This window comes from Capricornis sumatraensis, chromosome 6 (assembly GCF_032405125.1).
Source record: "Capricornis sumatraensis isolate serow.1 chromosome 6, serow.2, whole genome shotgun sequence".
NCBI lineage: Eukaryota > Metazoa > Chordata > Mammalia > Artiodactyla > Bovidae > Capricornis > Capricornis sumatraensis.
This window is the reverse complement of record NC_091074.1, coordinates 18388121-18407101: the sequence shown is the minus strand read 5'-3', so window position 1 is coordinate 18407101 and position 18981 is coordinate 18388121. Positions and strand designations below refer to the sequence as shown.

The following is an 18981-nucleotide window of genomic DNA, read 5'->3' as shown; positions in this document are numbered from 1 at the left end:
GAATAGAAAAAGGCAATCCATTCCAGTATTCTAGCCTGGAAAATTCTGTGGACAGAGGAGTGTGGTGGGCTACAGTCCATGGGACCGCAGAGAGTTGGACACAACTGAGCGACTAAGCACAGCGCAATACCTTTTTCTTAGGTCAGTGGAACTTGCATTCTACAGATAAGTAATTTCTACAGAGAAATTTCTATAGGCTCCCCTCTCTGACCCCAAAGGACTCACAGAAAAACAAGGAAACAATGATAATAATACTTCCTTTACATTGTATAGTTTTCAAAGCAGATTCACACACATCAATCCATCCAAGCTTTTAAAAAAACCGAGGCTCAGAGAGATTAAATAAAGGGCATCTTCAAGGTCACACAGCTAGCCAGTCAGTGTCAGAGACCAGAATTTAAACCGTTACTTGATGATTCCCATAAAAAAAAATCAATAGGATTATAGAGATCCTGCATTTTTCGTTAACATGGGGGGGAATGTTTTGTAAGCAATACTTACCAGCGACTGTGCTTTTCTTAGTTTAGATCTCTCCTGTGATTTATTTTTCTTATCACGTGACTGTCGGTTGAAAGCTGGAGTCATTTCCTGTCTTTTCCTTCTCCTGTTAATTGGAGAGCATTGGGAAAATTATAAATATCATTTTAAAGCTTTGGTGGTTGGCAGAGCTGTTTGTCTATTTGATTTTGTTATTCCTGCGGTTTAAAAGATTATCTTCACTCAGCTGGAAACAAGCCAAGTGTCTATCAATAGAGAAGGGGTTGAATAAACTCTGACACATCCACACAATGGAGGACTGTGGGCTGTAAAAAGGAGGCCAGAGTATTTCTTCATATACCTGTGGAGTGAGCTCCAGGATATATTGTTACAGGAAGAAAGAAAGCGGGATAAAGTGGTATGCATTGTGTGACACCATTTCTTTCAGAAAGGGGTGCGTGTCTGTATTTGTTTATATTTTTTTCATCCGCCCCACTCCCCTCCTTTATGATTTTTTAAATGTAAGGACATTAAAAAAAATAGTTACCTATCCATAGGATTCCCCTGTGATCCAATTAGGAACACAAAACAGTATTGGAGACTTCTCCAGCTACACTTTGTTTTGTATATTTGACTTTGGAACCATCTCAAAATTATGAAATAAAGGAAAAAAAAATTCCAAAAATCTAAAAACAGCTGGTGGTATTACCCCACACAAAGGAATAACTTCATGGGACTTTAACATAGTCATTTGTCTGAATAGCCTTGGTAGAACATATCCTAAGGACAAAAACATAGGCCAAGACATCTTAAACTGTTTTCAGTAATCTTATTGTTTGTATTAACATTAATATTTGTTTTTTTAAAGTGCTTGCATATAATAGGATAAAGTATGGATCCACATTATTATTATTATGAGTATATACCCCCAGGCTAAAGGCAAAATGAACTAGAAACAAACATTGAATTCTAGTCAGCAAATTTGTTTTGACAGTGACAGGAGTTAGCAATTCAGAAATTACGTCCAGAATTTGTTAAGTAAATATATTCTCTGTGTGTATACTTCATATATTTTTTATACAAAATTATGCTGTACTATGCTTAGTCGCTCAGTCATCTCCAACTCTTTGCGACTCCATGGACTGTAGCCCGCCAGCCGCCTCTGTCCATGAGGATTCTCCAGGCAAGAATACTGGAGTGGGTCACCACGCCCTCCTGCAGGGGATCTTCTCAACCCAGGGATGGAACCCAGGTCTCCCACATTGTAGGTGGGTTCTAAGAGACCAGTAAGGCCCATACAAAATTATGTATGTACGTATATAATCAAATGTATATATAATATAATCATATATATATAATCATAATCATCTATATAATATAATCATGTATTATATATAATCATATAATATATAATCATCAAATATATATATGTATATCAATGTCACAGAAGGGAGGTGCAAATACAGAAAAGGAAAAGACTATAATGAACCCTATGGTGCTGGATTGGAATCTGAGGTATTAAAATATTAAAAGACGCTGTAAGGAAAGCATTACAGCTACAAAATGCAAACAAATCCTAAAGAAAAGATCAAATTTACCAATAAAGATTCATTGACTTTCAATCACTTTTTGCTTCTTGGGGCTTCCCTGGTGGCTCAGCAGTAAAGAATCCACCTGCAATGCAGCAGAGGCAGTTGATCCCTGGGTTGGGAAGATCCCCTGGAGAAGAGAATGGCTACCCACTCCAGTGTTCTTGCCTGGAGAGCCCCCATAGACAGAGGAGCCTGGTGGGCTACAGTCCATGGGGTTGCACAGAGTCTGACGTGACTCAGCGACTAAACCACCACCACCAGTGAAAAGCATTTGTATTTCACAGTAGCTTCTGTTTTCATCTTTCGTAGACCAAAGAGCCAGTAAATTGTTTCTAAAAGGAAAGAACTGGAGAAAGGCAGAGTTCTTACCCTTGCCAGCTGTGTTCAATAGGGTCACAGTTGTCCAGGTAATTGAAGCGAATGATATCAGTTGGATGCTTATCAGAAGACCTCCAGGGCGGGAGTTCTTTCTCCCCTGGGTGGTTCTTCTTTCTTAAAGAGGAAGAGGATCGGAAAGCAGATGAAGGAGACAGCTTTCCCCCTGGAGAACTGCTTCTAATGGGTTGAACATCCGCGATCACAAACCCATCTTTTGGAGGTGTCTAGAAGGAGAAAATTATTTCTGTTCTCAAAACACTATAATAAAAACAAAAGTAAAACAAAGAACGTAGACTTCCCTGGTGGTCTAGTGATTAAGAATCTGCCTGCCAACGCAGGGGACACTGGTTCAATTCCTGGTCCAGGAAGATTTCACCTGCCCGTGTGCCACAACTACTGAGCCAGAGCTCTAGAGTCCGTGCTCTGCCACAAGAGAAGCCATCGCAGTAAGGATCCTGAGCATGGAAGGTAGAGAACAGCCCCTGCTCTCTGCAACTAGTGAATGCCCAAAGGCAGTAACGAAGACCCTTTGCAACCAAAACTGAATAAATAAACAAATGCTTTAAGAAAATCATCATTATCATCCTCACCATGATGGCATTGATATGGCAGCAGTGATCACAGCAGCCACCAACCCAGAGGTACTTGTATATGCCAGGCACTCTCTCAGGAAGTATTCCTGCATTATTATTACTTCTTGAGGGGGGTTATACACTGAGGCATGTGTGATCTTAGTTCCCCCTACCAGGAATCGAACCTGCACCCCTTACGTTGGAAGAAAAGTCTTAACCACTGGACCACCAGGAAATTCCCCTTCTTACATTACTTTATTTAACCTTCATTAATAACTTTAAAAGGTAATCATAACTACTTCCATTTTATAGAAGAGAAAACTGAAGGTAGGATAAACTGATTAATTTTTCCACTACTGCTATTAAGACATAAGCAGTAAGACACGGTCAGAATTTGAATCCGGGACTCTCCAGCTTCAAGCTCACACAATGAACTTCTCTATCCTGTGTTGACACCTCTCCTACCATATCATTATACAGTTATTCCACAACTGCAGTTAATTTGTTCATAAAAATATACATTCTTAAAAACAGTACCCTATCCTACCTATCTCAAACACAGAGACAATTTCCATTATGCAGGTGTAAACTATAGATTTTATCAGTTATCAAACCTTCAGCCATTTCCGTAGAATTAGGGAAATGAAAGTCTATTTTTTTTGAAAGTCTATTTTTTAATTGCCCAAAATGAAAGTTTGTTTTTTTGTGTGTATAAAATTTGTAAGGGTTTTTATGCAGTTGCAGCCTAAGGGAAGAGGTACTGCTATGTTGAGAAGCCATTAAAGTCTTAATTTTTGTTATTTAAGAGATTAGGGAAGCTTTGCTCGGTAAATCGGTTTGCTTACATTGTTTGTGAAAATTTTAAAATTCCCCAAGTTCCTGCAAGCAGAATCAGTTTCTTATCCTTGTTTCAACTGCTCTTTGTACATATTTCTATTACAGGATAGTACTTTGTATTCAATGTGGTAACTATCTGTCTGTGTCCTTGGCCATAGACTGCTGCTAAGTCGCTTCAGTCGTGTCCGACTCTGTGCGACCCCATAGGCAGCAGCCCACCAGCTCCGCGCTCCCTGGGATTCTCCAGGCAAAAACACTGGAGTGGGTTGCCATCTCCTTCTCCATAGACTAGGCTCCCAGAAAGTGGTGTTCAGACCATTGTACTCTTAGCACCTGGCACATAACAGTATTTAATAAATATTTATTGATTTAGTGAGTTGTTGTAAGTAGTAGAGTAAAAAGACATTTTACGTTTATATAATTGATGGCTCATTACTAGATTAGTATTTAATGTTTTGTGCAAATCCTGGAGGAGGGCATAGCAACCCATTCCAGTATTCTTGCCAGGAGAATCCCCACAGACAGAGGAGCCTGGTGAGCTACAGTCCATAGGGTTGAAAAGAGTCGGACACGACTGAGCAACTAAGGACAGCACAGTGCAGATCTCACTTAAAATGGACATTCAAGGAGTTCCCTGGTGGTCCAGTGGTTAGGATTCTACACTTTCACTACCGAGAGCAGGAGTTCAATCCCTGGTCAGGGAACTAAGATCCCAAGTCACATGCGGTGGCCAAAAAATAAAACAAATAAGATGGACATTCATTTCATTTTTCTGAGTTTATATTGAATGAAATCTATTTTTGCTGGAAGAGTCTCATTTAACACCACTAGTAATAAAGAATACATGATAATAAAAGAGCAGTTTCAGGGAATAAAATTTAGTCATGAATGCTAGTAACTATATATATAAATAAACATCATTAATTTTGAAAAGTACAAAATATTGACCCATTAACAAAATAGATAATAATGAAAACTGATGACTTTTCTGTTAAGTAAACAAAAAATGTGTTACCTTTACTCAAAGCCTTTTGAGACTTTTTAAAATTGCAAATGTTGAAAAAATTTTAAATGCTTTTGTTTGCATATATTGAAATGACCATATATCTTTTCTCTTTTATTCTGTGAATTACATGGACTGATTTTTGAATATTATGCCAACCTTACTCTCCTTGGATACATCCCACTTGGTCATCATGTATTATTCTTTTTTTATATATTACTGGGTTTAATTTGCCAATTTTTTCTTTGACAGAAAAACTGAAATTTACTATAACAAGTTCAGTTCAGTTCAGTCACTCAGTTGTGTCCGACTCTTCACGACCCCATGAATCGCAGCACGCCAGGCCTCCCTGTCCATCACCAACTCCTGGAGTTCAGTCAGACTCATGTCCATCGAGTCCATGATGCCATTCATCCATCTCATCCTCTGTCGTCCCCTTCTCCTCCTGCCCTCAATCCCTCCCAGCATCAGAGTCTTTTCCAATGAGTCAACTCTTCGCATGAGGTGGCCAAAGTACTGGAGTTTCAGCTTTAGCATCATTCCTTCCAAAGAAATCCCAGGGCTGATGTCCTTCAGAATGGACTGGTTGGATCTCCTTGCAGTCCAAGGGACTCTCAAGAGTCTTCTCCATCACCACAGTTCAAAAGCATCAATTCTTCGGCACTCAGCTTTCTTCACAGTCCAACTCTCACATCCATACATGACCGCTGGAAAAACCATAGCCTTGACTAGATGGACCTTAGTCGGCAAAGTAATGTCTCTGCTTTTGAATCTGCTATCTAGGTTGGTCATAGGAGTAGACCAACGTCTTCCAAGGAGTAGACGTCTTTTAATTTCATGGCTGCAGTCATCATCTGCAGTGATTTTGGAGCCCCCAAAAATAAAGTCTGACACTGTTTCCACTGGTTCCCCATCTATTTCCCATGAAGTGATGGGACCAGATGCCATGATCTTTGTTTTCTGAATGTTGAGCTTTAAGCCAACTTTTTCACTCTCCACTTTCACTTTCATTAAGAGGCTTTTTAGTTCCTCTTCACTTTCTGCCAGAAGGGTGGTGTCATCTGCATATCAGAGGTTATTGATATTTCTCCCAGCAATCTTGATTCCAGCTTGTGCTTCTTCCGGTCCAGCGTTTCTCATGATGTACTCTGCATAGAAGTTAAATAAGCAGGGTGACAATATAGAGCCTTGACATACTCCTTTTCCTATTTGGAACCAGTCTGTTGTTCCATGTCCAGTTCTAACTGTTGCTTCCTGACCTGCATACAGATTTCTCAAGAGGCAGGTCAGGCGGTCTGGTATTCCCATCTCTTTCAGAATTTTCCACAGTTTATTGTGATCCACACAGTCAAAGGCTTTGGCATAGTCAATAAAGCAGAAATAGATGTTTTTCTGGAATGCTCTTGCTTTTTCGATGATCCAGCGGATGTTGGCAATTTGATCTCTGGTTCCTCTGCCTTTTCTAAAACCAGCTTGAACATCTGAAAGTTCACGGTTCACGTATTACTGAAGCCTGGCTTGGAGAATTTCGAGCATTACTTTACTAGCATGTGAGATGAGTGCAACTGTACGGTAGTTTGAGCATTCTTTTGCATTGCCTTTCTTTGGGATTGGAATGAAAACTGACCTTTCCCAGTCCTGTGGCCACTGCTGAGTTTTCCAAATTTGTTGGCATATTGAGTGCAGCACTTTCACAGCATCATCTTTCAGGATTTGAAACAGCTCCACTGGAATGCCATCACCTCCACTAGCTTTGTTCGTAGGGATGCTTTCTAAGGCCCACTTGACTTCACATTCTAGGATGTCTGGCTCTAGATGGGTGATCACACCATCGTGCTTATCTGGGTCGTGAAGATCTATTTTGTACAGTTCTTCTGTGTATTCTTGCCACCTCTTCTTAATATCTTCTGCTTCTGTTAGGTCCATACCATTTCTGTCCTTTATCAAGCCCATCTTTGCATGAAATGTTCCCTTGGTATCTCTAATTTTCTTGAAGAGATCTCTAGTCTTTCCCATTCTGTTCTTTTCCTCTATTTCTTTACACTGATCGCTGCAGAAGGCTTTCTTATCTCTTCTTGCTGTTCTCTGGAACTCTGCATTCAGATGCTTATATCTTTCCTTTTCTCCTTTGCTTTTCACCTTTCTTCTTTTCACAGCTATTTGTAAGCCTCCCCAGACAGCCATTTTGCTTTTTTTGCATTTCTTTTCCATGGGGATGGTCTTGATCCCTGTCTCCTGCACAATGTCATGAACCTCATTCCATAGTTCATCAGGCACTCTATCTATCAGATCTAGTCCCATCTACTTCTCACTTCCACTGTATAATCATAAGGGATTTGATTTAGGTCATTCCTGAATGGTCTAGCGGTTTTCCCTACTTTCTTCAATTTGAGTCTGAATTTGGCAATAAGGAGTTCATGATCTGAGCCACAGTCAGCTCCTGGTCTTGTTTTTGTTGACTGTATAGAGCTTTTCCATCTTTGGCTGCAAAGAATATAATCAATCTGATTTCAGTGTTGACCATCTGGTGATGTCCATGTGTAGAGTCTTCTCTTGTGTTGTTGGAAGAGGGTGTTTGCTATGACCAGTGCATTTTCTTGGCAAAACTCTATTAGTCTTTGCCCTGCTTCATTCCTCATTCCAAGGCCAAATTTGCCTGTTACTCCAGGTGTTTCTTGACTTCCTACTTTTGCATTCTAGTCCCCTACAGTGAAAAGGACATCGTTTTTGGGTGTTAGTTCTAAAAGGTCTTGTAGGTCTTCATAGAACCGTTCAACTTCAGGTTCTTCAGCATTACCGGTTGGGGCATAGACTTGGATTACTGTGATATTGAATGGTTTGCCTTGGAAATGAACAGAGATCATTAAGTACTTCCTAAAGAAATTAAAGACTAAGCAACAATGTGTCAATTTTCTTGTATCAGAACTATTCATTATTTTAAAATATGTGTGTGTTAGTTGCTCAGTCATGCCTGACTCTTTATGATCCCATGGACTGTGGCCCACCAGGCTCCTCCAACCATGGAGATTCTCCAGGCAAGAATACTGGAGTGGGTTGCCATTCTCTTCTCTATGGGATCTTCCTGACCCGGGGCTCAAACCTGCATCTCCTGCATTGCAGGTGGATTCCTTACCATCTGAGCCACCAGAGAAATGCATAAATAGTTTCTGGAAAAAAGAGTTATTGTTGAAGACCAAGTATTAAAATCAGTATTACGTACAGTACTCAAAACCATTTTTCATTCTACAACTTGGTGAATCACTTTTCTCTCCTCTGCCCCAGAACAGCCCAAGCTTCAGCTATGAAGCCTATGAGTGACGCTGAATGAGAGTTAAGGAAAGCCTTATGATAAAAGGAGTCATAGCTATTGTAATTTTTAAAATAACTCTTCCACCACTGCATTTAAAATTTTTCTTTTTAAAAGAAATTCTCATGAAGAACAGCCATCATTGAAATCAGAAAGACTGCTTTCATCATTGTAATTATAACAGTATTAATTATGCAGTTCATTACTGTATGAAATGTAGAGGGTTTCTACTTCAAGTAAACACAATAAAATGAAACGTAAATGAGCATGTTAAGAACGAACTATTCGTATTTCAAAAGCATTCTTCAATTCAAAAAGGACTCACTGCAGCTTTTCTATGTAAAAACAATCCCTGTGGTTTCAAAAATAATTAAAAATTTTAATTTACACATAATTTTCAGGAACTCTTCTATTATAGAAAACGATGCACAACTCTGCATGTATACAGATCATGCTATAAAGAAAAAGCTCATAAAAATTTCCCATAAGTTATCTAATTAATTGTGACTGTAAGAATGAACATAAACATTGGTTATAATGTGTAGAAAACCACTAGAAAAATTTATGCTCATATTATTTACTGTTTACGATTCTATGTAAGGACTTTACATTGCTAGTTTCTAAAGTAAAAACAATTTTAATATGCCCATTATGCCCTTTCCTAATTACTAATTTATTACAAAACTATTCTTTATAAATGATAGAAACATAAACTTCAGTTTGCCTGGTAGAATCACAGAAAACTTGAATTAGTTAAGTAAAATTTGATGACCCATAGGTAATAAATACTGCACATTACCCACAGAATCCCAGTGTCAGAATTGTGTACTGTAGGCGTCAGAGACACAGAAATCCAGGAATCCGGAGAGAATGAGGAGCTCCAAGTCCTAACCTAGGTGGAACTGTGGTTTGTGTCAGATGCCTTTCAACTAACATGGATATCTGGAAGAGAGCTGTGAAGTTCTTTGAACAAGGGAATTTTGTAGTCATGGTGTATTTCTTTTGAACCAAAGGCCTTCCCCAGCGTAGTTCCAGAATTCCTAAGTAGCTGATGTTAGTAATTCTGTTGCTTCTTTTCCGAAACTTACCTTGGGCTTGGTAACATGGAGCTCTTTCACCATTTGAATATAATGCTTCTTCCATACACCCTGCTCATAGGGGGTTGGGGAGAAATTGATGTACCAGTTAAACCGTAAACATTTTAGCATCCAGAGCTGATCCAGTTCAGTTAAATTCTTCCAATGCCAGCTCACCTGGAAAAACAACGTTAAAAAACTATTCAGTTTACATGTCCACTTTCTCTAGGTTTTGAGCCATCACCCTGGTACTGAGAGAACTTCTTTTTTTTTTTCTGGAGTGGGTTGCCGTGCCCTCCTCCAGGGGGATCCTCCTGACCCAGGGATCGAACCCACTTCTCTGTGTTTCCTGCACTGCAGGCGGGTTCTTTACCGCTGAACCACTGGGGAAGCCCATGAATGAATCAGAACAAACATAATTTTAACTAGATAAACCAGGGCTGCAATTCACAGCTAGTCTCTTTTTGGTCCTTCTCCAAATCACAGCTAAGTTACCTCCTACCTGAAGTGCTTCCTAACCAGGCAGGAGGTTTTTTAAATCTATTTTAATTGGAGGATAATTACTTTACAACATTATGATGGTTTTGCCATACATTGGCCATAGGTATACATGTGTCCCCTCCAACCTGAACAGCACTTCCACCTCCCTCCCCATCCCATCCCTCCAGGTTCTCACAGAGCACTGGCTTTGGGTACCCCTTTTTCTTTTTTTTTTTTTAAATGTTGATTCAGACAGAATCCAAGTCAACTAATATTTATCAAGCATCTATTAACCATCCTCATCACAACCTGAAGGGCAGTATAATTAATATCGTCCCCTTGCAAATGGGGAAACTAAGCTTTAGATAAGCCTTTGGAACTTCCTAAAGATCTCTGGAAGTCTGTATGAAAGTTATATGAAGGCTACAGAAACTCCTGTTGGTACATTGCTTATTTTTTTCATGATATGCTTCTGTTTTCCCTCCATTTTTATGATTTAACTAAATATAAATTTTATAAAGGGAACACAATGACTAATACTATATTGGTGTGTCCTAAATAGCCTTCAAGATTCAATAGAACATTAAGTATTTATCCTGGGGACTTCCCTGGTGGTCTAGTGGCTAAGATTCTATGCTTTCAGTGCAGGGGGCCAGGGTTTGATCCCTGGTTAGGGAACTGGATCCCACGTGCTGCAACTGACACCTGGTGCAGCCAAATAGATTTTTTCTTAAAGTATTCTGTACATTCCATTTTCATAGGATTATGGTTAAGCCTACACATCCAGCAAATGGTGGAGGTGACCCTAGTATGTGTCAGTTCAGTCCAGTTCAGTCGCTCAGTCGTGTCCGACTCTTTGCTAGTAAGTGTAGTAGTGTTTAAAATAATTTATTCCAGGTTTTAAATAAGTCTTAGTAGAAACTAGAGTCAAGTCCATATATAAAGTTGAGACTAGGCATTCCATGTCTCTTATCAGGAATTGCAGAGATGACAGCTAATCTTCACATTCATTTCATCCTTGGAAAACTGGCCTCTTTTTCAAGGTTAACTCAATAATAAATAATGTTTCAGTGCCCCCCAAAGGAGCAGAACACTCTGTAATGGAACTCGCTACCCATCCATCTGTTTATCTGTTTCTCTTCCTCCCTCCTTCCATCCATTGTGTATGGAGTTCTGATTACATCCAGGATTAGTTTATGGGCTGAAGATAAGACATGTAGGGGAGAGAGAAGCAGAAAGAGGCACAATTAGGAGAAACAGTAGGTTCAGGATCTAGATGGAGGAAAAGGCTTAAACGATCTGATACTGCAGGCAGAAACAGAGATCATAACCACTTCGTGCAACCCAGAATGAAACTACACTGCCCTTAATCCTCATATGGTTAGTTAATTCAATCAAGATGTGGAGTTTGGGAGGGAGGGGATGGGGAGAAAGTTTTTCTTAATTCTCACCCTTTTTCTCTTTTGACTTAGATCTGGTTTAGACCTAGGTAGTTAAGTTGGGGTTCTCCCCCTGCACTGGGAGTACATAAATTTTTGCTTTGTTTTTGATTTTTGCTGCTTTTTGTTTGTTTAAAACTAAACAGGAGTGAGGAAAGTTGAGGGTAGGTAAGAGCTTTCAAAACTGTAAGACAACCCCCACCACATTTGTAAACAGCTGAAAGCTCATCTTGGTGCAATGACTTTACTGTTTACTTTAACTTTAAATCTAGCTAAAAAACAATTTCGAGAAGGAAATGGCAATCCATTCCAGTGTTCTTGCCTGGAGAATCCCAGGGACGGGGGAGCCTGGTGGGCTGCCGTCTATGGGGTCGCACAGAGTCAGACACGACTGAAGCGACTTAGCAGCAAAGAACAATTGCTTCACAGTCAGTTCTAGGAATAAAATACGATGCTGAAATCTACCAAGATTGACATATGGTACACATAGATGATAAGATTATCTATTTCGTATCACATCTCCCTGGAATGATAACATTCTCATTGTGAAAAACATGGACAATTCTGAGAAACTTGAAGAAAAACAATACCCAGAACCCTGTCAATCAGAGACGACCAAACATTATTAACAAGTTCGTAGAGTTATTTTCCTTTCTGTTTTTCAGGCATATATGAAAGCAAAATTGGAAAACTGCATGCGATTTAAAATCATGCTTTCTTCATTTTACACATAATAAGCATCTCTGTTCTTCCAAAACATGCTTTCTAATTACTGCCTAATAATTCATTATATGGCTGAATGATACTCTTATTACTGGGCATTTAAAACACTATGCTTTTTTTTTTAAAACAAATTATTTCATTTTTAGAATAAGTAATATGTGTACATCAACACTAAATACAAAGATACCAAGGGACACATGGTAAAAAAAAAAAGTTAAAAAAAAAAAAAATCTCTCTCATCCTTGTCATCTAGCCACTCATTTCCCTCCCTGAATGTAACCATTGTGACTGGCTTCTTGTGTGCCATTCCAGATGGTTAACAAATATGGGTACATTCTTTTATTCTTTCCAAAATGGTAGGCCAATTCTGCACCTTTGTTTTTTTACTGATGGCATATTGTGGAGAAGGTTGCAACCAGTCTGCTATTAGCAGACATTTCCATTGTTCCCAACCTTTTGCTACTACAAACAATGATGCAGTATTCTCATATAGACATAAATTTTGCATGTGTTCAAGTACAGGCATCTGACAAATTCCAAGAAGTGGAACTACTGGCCAGAGGTAATCTTATTGTTTTTAATTAAATTTTTTTTTTAAGTTTTTAGCCATGTCTCATGGCATGCTGGAGAAGGCAATGGCAATCCACTCCAGTACTCTTGCCTGGAAAATCCCATGGACGGAAGAGCCTGGTGGGCTGCCGTCTATGGGGTCGCACAGAGTCGGACACGACTGAAGCGACTTAGCAGCAGCAGCAGCAGCAGCATGGCGTGCAGGATCTCAGTTCCCAGACTAGGGATCAAACTAACACCCTTGGTAGTGAAAGCACAGAGTCCCAACCACTGGATCGCCAGAGAATGCCCAGGAATCTTTATTTAAAAACTGAACACTACCAAATTGCTCTCCTTGGTGTTTGCATCAATTTATCTTCCAACAACATATGAAGGTGCTTGTTTCCCCACACCCCCAACAATATAAAATATTATCATTAAAAAAGAAACTAAAAGAAGAAAAAAAGAAACTCAATCCCTCTGAGTCACAAAAGATGGCATGAAAACGAGGCTAAGCATTTTACCTATTTTAGAAAGATCTGCTTTTCTTTTTGTGAACTATGTGTTCACTTCCTTTGTGCATTTTCCTGCTAGGCTTTCATTTCTTTTTATTCTTAATGTAGATTTACAGTCATTCTTTAAAAAATAAGAAAATTACCCCTTTGCTGGCAATATGTTTTTTCCCCTGTTTATCTTAAATTTTTTTGTTTGGCCAAACTGCAGCAGCTTGTGGGTTCTTAGTCTCCCGGCCAGGGGTTGAACCTGAGCCCTCATCAGTGAAACCACTGAATCCTAACCACTACCAGGGAATTCCCTCCTGTTTACTGTTTCTATTTATTTACAGTTTTCTTCTCTATGGAGAAAATTTTAATTTTTATCATCACAACTTAAAATCTTGCTTTCTCTATTTATAAAGCATATATAATATACATACAAAATATATAAAATAAATAAAGCAAGATTTTAAGTTATACATATTCTTTTGAGGCTCTGAATATTATAGATTACTCACAAAGGCTTCCTTCCCTGCTGCTGCTGCTAAGTCGCTTCAGTCGTGTCTGACTCTGTGCAACCCCACAGACGGCAGCCCACCAGGCTCCCCTGTCCCTTGGATTCTCCAGGCAAGAATACTGGAGTGGGTTGCCATTTCCTTTTCCAATGCATGAAAGTGAAAAGTGAAATTGAAGTCGCTCAGTTGTGTCCAACTCTAAGCGACCCCAGGGACCGCAGCCTACCAGGCTCCTCCGTCCATGGGATTTTCCAGGCAAGAGTACTGGAGTGGGGTGCCATTGTCTTCTCCGCTTCCTTCCCTAGGTTTCCTTTAATTACATTTTTTTCCCCTTTAGTCATGCCTGGTGGCTTACAGGATCTTAGTTCCCCAAACAGGGATTGAACTTCTGCCCTCAGCAGTGAAAGAGCAGAGACTTAACCAATGGACCACCAGGGAATTCCCTCTTTTGAGTACGAAATGGTTTCCTATAATTTCATATCAATCTTTTACCCTTCTATAATTTTTTTCCAGCTAATTTGCCTGATTGTCCTAACACCAATTATTAAATAAGTCATCTATCTTACTTCTTCATTAAAATTTTTTTTTCATTTTATTAATTTTAAGAACTAAAATTACCATGTGAATGCACAGTAACAGATAATTTCTGGTCTTCCTAGACTATGAAAAGAAATCAACAAAATGACTATCAATTTTATATCTTAAAAAATATACTTGAATACACCATGGAATTACTTGTAAGAAAATAATGGTCAGATGCTTTTTCAACCTGTGAGCGCATCTGCCCACTCTGAACTCCTTCAGTCTCACAAGCTTTTGTATTTATCACATTAGCACCTTATGTCGCGCTTTTCTATTTATGAATGGCCTGCACGCTACACTTTAAGGTTGTACTATGGTCCTCTGCTGATGAACCATTATATACAAGTGTATACATTTCCCCAACTGGCTAATACTGTCTTACAGACACTTAGTGATGGCTTACTTTTTCTCCCCTTTGAGCACTAAATGCACAGCCAGACACAAAGAGATGGGGGCTAATTCAAACTGCACAAACTGAACGTAGTGAGCGTCTTGTCAGTGCTTGGTTTTGTATACGTGCTTTCTTTTTTTCCCTCAAGTTTCAGTCTTTTCTAGGCTATCCGTACCTGTGCACAACGACAAAGGCTTCGGGGGTCCAGGAAAGAAAAGATATATAAAGATAACACCCTTGGGAGCTTAGTAGTAAAATCCAGAGCTTCTGCTGGAATTTTCTCCTGAAGCTTTCGACAGCAGAACTTTTGCTGTGACAGGGAGCAGCGTTCTAACAGGCTTGTCAGGATTCTTCTCCTCTGAGTGTCCGTCCATTTGTCAAACTGGAAAAAAAAAAAAGCAAAGCAGAACAAAAAAAAAAGCTCCAGGTTTAGTCTGACACCAGAGACACATTATGAAAGAGATAAAGAACTACATAGAAAGTGACTTTAGTAACTTATTCCTAACGAATTACATGCATTTCTTTCCCTAACAAGTACACCCCACGTTTTGCCACCTACCTGTTCTTTCTCACATTTGTGTGTGTGAGCCCAAGCAAGGCCGGTGTGGACATAGACGTGCACTTGAACTCAAAACTTGGAGTTATAGAAAAATTTCGGAGCTGGTCACAGTCATAAACTGAGAATATATATAGACTTGTAAAATATAGATCTTCTTTAACTTCTGATGGGGCTATATCCCAATTAATCCATCATAAGTTGAATATATCATAAATTAAAAACGCATGTAATACACTTAACCTACCAAACATCCTAGCTTAGTCCAGTCTACCTTAATGTGCTCAGAACACTTACATGAACCTTGCTGCTTGTTGCTGTTGTTAAGCCGCTCAGTCATGTTCAACTGTTTTGCGACCCTATGAACTGGTGCCCACCAGACTCCTGTCTCCATGGAATTCTCCAGGCAAGAATACTGGAGTGGGTTGCCATGCCCTCCTCCATGGGATCTTCCTGACCCAGGGATCAAACCTGAGTCTCCTGCATTGACAGGGGTATTCTTTATCACTGAGCCACCAGGAAAACCCTCACATGAACCTACAGTTGGGAAAAATCATCTATCACAAAGCCTATTTTATAATAAAGTGTTGACTAGTTCATGTAATTTATTAACTACTACACCTGGTTTTTCCAGTGGTCATTTATGGATGTGAGAGTTGGACTGTGAAGAAAGCTGAGCGCTGAAGAATTGATGCTTTTGAACTGTGGTGTTGGAGAAGACTCTTGAGAGTCCCTTGGACTGCAAGGAGACCCAACCAGTCCATCCTAAAGGACATCAGCCCTGGGATTTCTTTGGAAGGAATGATGCTAAAGCTGAAACTCCAGTACTTTGGCCACCTCATGTGAAGAGTTGACTCATTGGAAAAGACTCTGACCCTGGGAGGGATTGGGGGCAGGAGGAGAAGGTGATGACAGAGGATGAGATGGCTGGATGGCATCATTGACTCGATGGACGTGAGTCTGAGTGAACTCCGGGAGATGGTGATGGACAGGGAGGCCTGGCGTTCTGCGATTCATGGGGTCACAAAGAGTCGGACATGACTGAGCGACTGAACTGAACTGAACTGACACCTGGAGAAGGGAATGTCAACCTACTCCAGTATTCTTGCCTGGAGATTTCCATGGACAGAGGAGCCTGGTGGGCTACAGTCCATGGGGTTGCACAGAGTCGGACACGACTGATGCAACTTAGCATGTACGCAAGCACACTGAACGTGAAAACCAGGATGGCTGTCTGGGTACTGATGATTTTAAGTGTGTTTGGCCTGTACTCTTGTGACCGAGTGGCTGACTGGGAGCTGTGGCTCATTGGCTGCCCAGCACCATAAGACAGTATCCTACTGCACATGGCTAGCCACCCCTCCCAAAAAAGCCCCAAAACAAAATTTTAAATATGTTTACCACTGAACGTCTATCACTTTTGCATCACTGTAAAGCCAAAACGTTGCTAAGCCAAAGCATCTTAAACCAGTACAACCTTAAGAGAAGACACTTGGGCAGTCAGTCTCCCCCAACAGTTTCTATATCAGCTCATTAGTGATTAAAACTCCAGGACCAGAAACAAACCTTTGCATTCACAATTAGAGATAAGGCAATACGAGCAAATATCTCTGAGAAGGGGGAGTATATAGGGTTAAAGTCCTGTATGTGTGTGTGTGTGTGTGTGTGTGTGTGTGTGTGTGTTTGTGTTCTCAGTCACTCCCTCTTGTCTGAGTCTTTCCTGAGCCGGCTGGGGTCCTCTGTCCATGGAATTTTCCAGGCAAGAATACTGGGATGGGGTGCCATTTCCTATTCCAAGGGATCTTCCCAACCCAGGGTTCGAACCTGCATCTTCTTGGTCTCCTGCATTGGAAGGCGGATTCTTTACCATTAGCACCACCTGGGAAGCCCCAGTTAAGGTCCTACTAATATGCAAATGATTGATATGATTGGAGAGGAAAAGTTGATAGCAGGACCTGGAAAAAATAAAAGAATGCCAAAGACAGGAAGTACCTGCCAAAGCAATCTGGGGCATGCCAAACAAATGCTAGGGTTACTTCACAATTTTCCCCAGTGATGACCCCAAGCCATCCCCAAGATTAGTGACTGATCAAAGATGAGAACGTGAGAGCTGCCCAAAATCAAAAGAAGGGTTCTTATGGGAACAGCTACCAGCTGAAGGAGCTGTTATCAGAGTCTAAATCTCTGTTTTTCTTCTTTAGTCCATTAGAGAAGAGAAAACAGGGACGTTTGGGGCTACTTGTATTTTATATGATATTTGCTAGTGATTATAAAGTAATCAGAATTTTATAATACTTTAGTTGTAATCATAAAATACATTGGCCACCTAAAAAGGCATATAAAGTAAAAATGTATTTTTGACACGCCCTATGACAAGTCAACTTCTTTATAATCATAGGATCTATTTTTTAAAATTAGTTGGAGTACCTCTTGATTAAAACCATTCACTGTGGGGCTTCCTTGGTAGTCCAGTGGTTAAGAATCTGCCAGTGCAGGGGACATGGGTTCCATCCCTGGTCTGGGATGATTCCACGTGGTGCAGGGCAAGTAAGCCTGAGGGTCACAACTCCTGAGCACACACGCCACAGCAACTGAAGCCCAAGCAACCTAGAGCCTGTGCTCTGAACAAGGGAAGCCACTGAAGCAGGAAGACCGCGTACTGCAAGGAGAGAGGGGTGGTCCCATGCTCACGGCAACCAGAGAAAGCCCACACACAGCAGCGAAGACCAGCTCAGCCATGAACAAATCAATAAAAAGGATCTGCCTTCCAGTGCAAGGGGCTAGGGTTGATACCTGCTCGGGGAACTAAGCTCCCACACGCCACAACTAGAGAAAGCCCACACACAGCAGCGAAGACCCAGTGCAGCCAAACCAAAGAATTTTAAATAAAACAAAAACTGTTCGCTGTTAACAGATCTGTTCAGTGCTCATGAATCTCACTTTGGACACTATCATTCAAGGGGGAGAGGGGACTCTAAAAAGAAAACAAAAAACACAACATCAGAAACCTTAACTTACAAGTAAGTGAATAAAATGTATTCATGTATGAATGTTCCCAGATTTCCCCTCGGCCTGTTTCTGCACAGTCCATATTTCCAACTAACATAAAATGAGACTTCTTTCCTTTGGGGATGGGTTATTAGAATGATAGAGAAGCCAGACCAGAGTGGTGAGGGCCAGGGGAAGGGCTAGCCCACGATGCTGCGGTGATCTCTAAAACAAGGAGTCAGTGGGGGGCGTATGGAGACAGGAGGGCTGCAGGGTCTTGGCTTGTAGGCAGCTTGTGGTGGTTCAGACTGGAACTGCCTTTCCAGCAGTTTTACAGTGTGAGAGAACTGGGGAATGAAGAAAGGGGATCTGGTAAGTAGTGTTATGAGCTCTGAATTGGATCCCCTGTGATTTTTCTTTGAGAGACAACATGAAAATTGGTATTCGTCTTTAAAATTACTTTGGGCAGCGCTACGTGCTACTCTGTAGAAACTGAGCTACTTGGGGACCCAGGATGATTAGAGTTACGAAAAAATTTTTATGGGATATAATTAGCACTAGAGTAAATCAGAGATAACCCCAAATGCCTCACAATAGTGGATCAGCTCAGCAACATGATAAGAGAAAATATGGCATTAAGGATGCATGGGGGCTTTGGGAATGAGGCCATTCAGATTCTCACTAAGAACCTCTTAATTGCTTCATTTATACATTGAGAATAATTATATCTAAATTTAGAGTTACTGGGAAGATTAAATAAATGAAAATATGTACAAAATTCTGAATAGAGTGTATGATTCATTGTAGTCATGGTAGGTAATATTATAAACAGTGGTCCCCAACCTTTTTGGCACCAGGGACCAGTTTCATAGAAGAGAATTTTTCCACGGACTGGGGGAACAGGCAGAGAGGGATGGCTGCGGGGTGATTCAAGCGCGTTACATTTTGTTGTAGTTCAGGTGCTCAGTCATGTCCGACTCTTTGCAACTCCATGGGCTGCCGCATGCCAGACTTCCCTGCCC

At 40.4% G+C, this 18981-nt stretch overlaps 1 protein-coding gene across 1 annotated transcript in view; it reads right to left on the bottom strand.

Annotated features, from left to right (window-relative positions):
* FBXO16 (F-box protein 16) overlaps nt 1-18981 on the bottom strand; it is a 33091-nt gene that overhangs the window by 443 nt on the left and 13667 nt on the right. The window contains exons 3-6 of the mRNA XM_068974607.1: nt 14591-14797; nt 9255-9419; nt 2439-2671; nt 502-604 (exon numbers count right to left, since the gene is read on the bottom strand). Coding sequence (XP_068830708.1) covers nt 502-604; nt 2439-2671; nt 9255-9419; nt 14591-14797 — 708 coding nt within the window. The remainder of the gene's footprint in view (nt 1-501; nt 605-2438; nt 2672-9254; nt 9420-14590; nt 14798-18981) is intronic.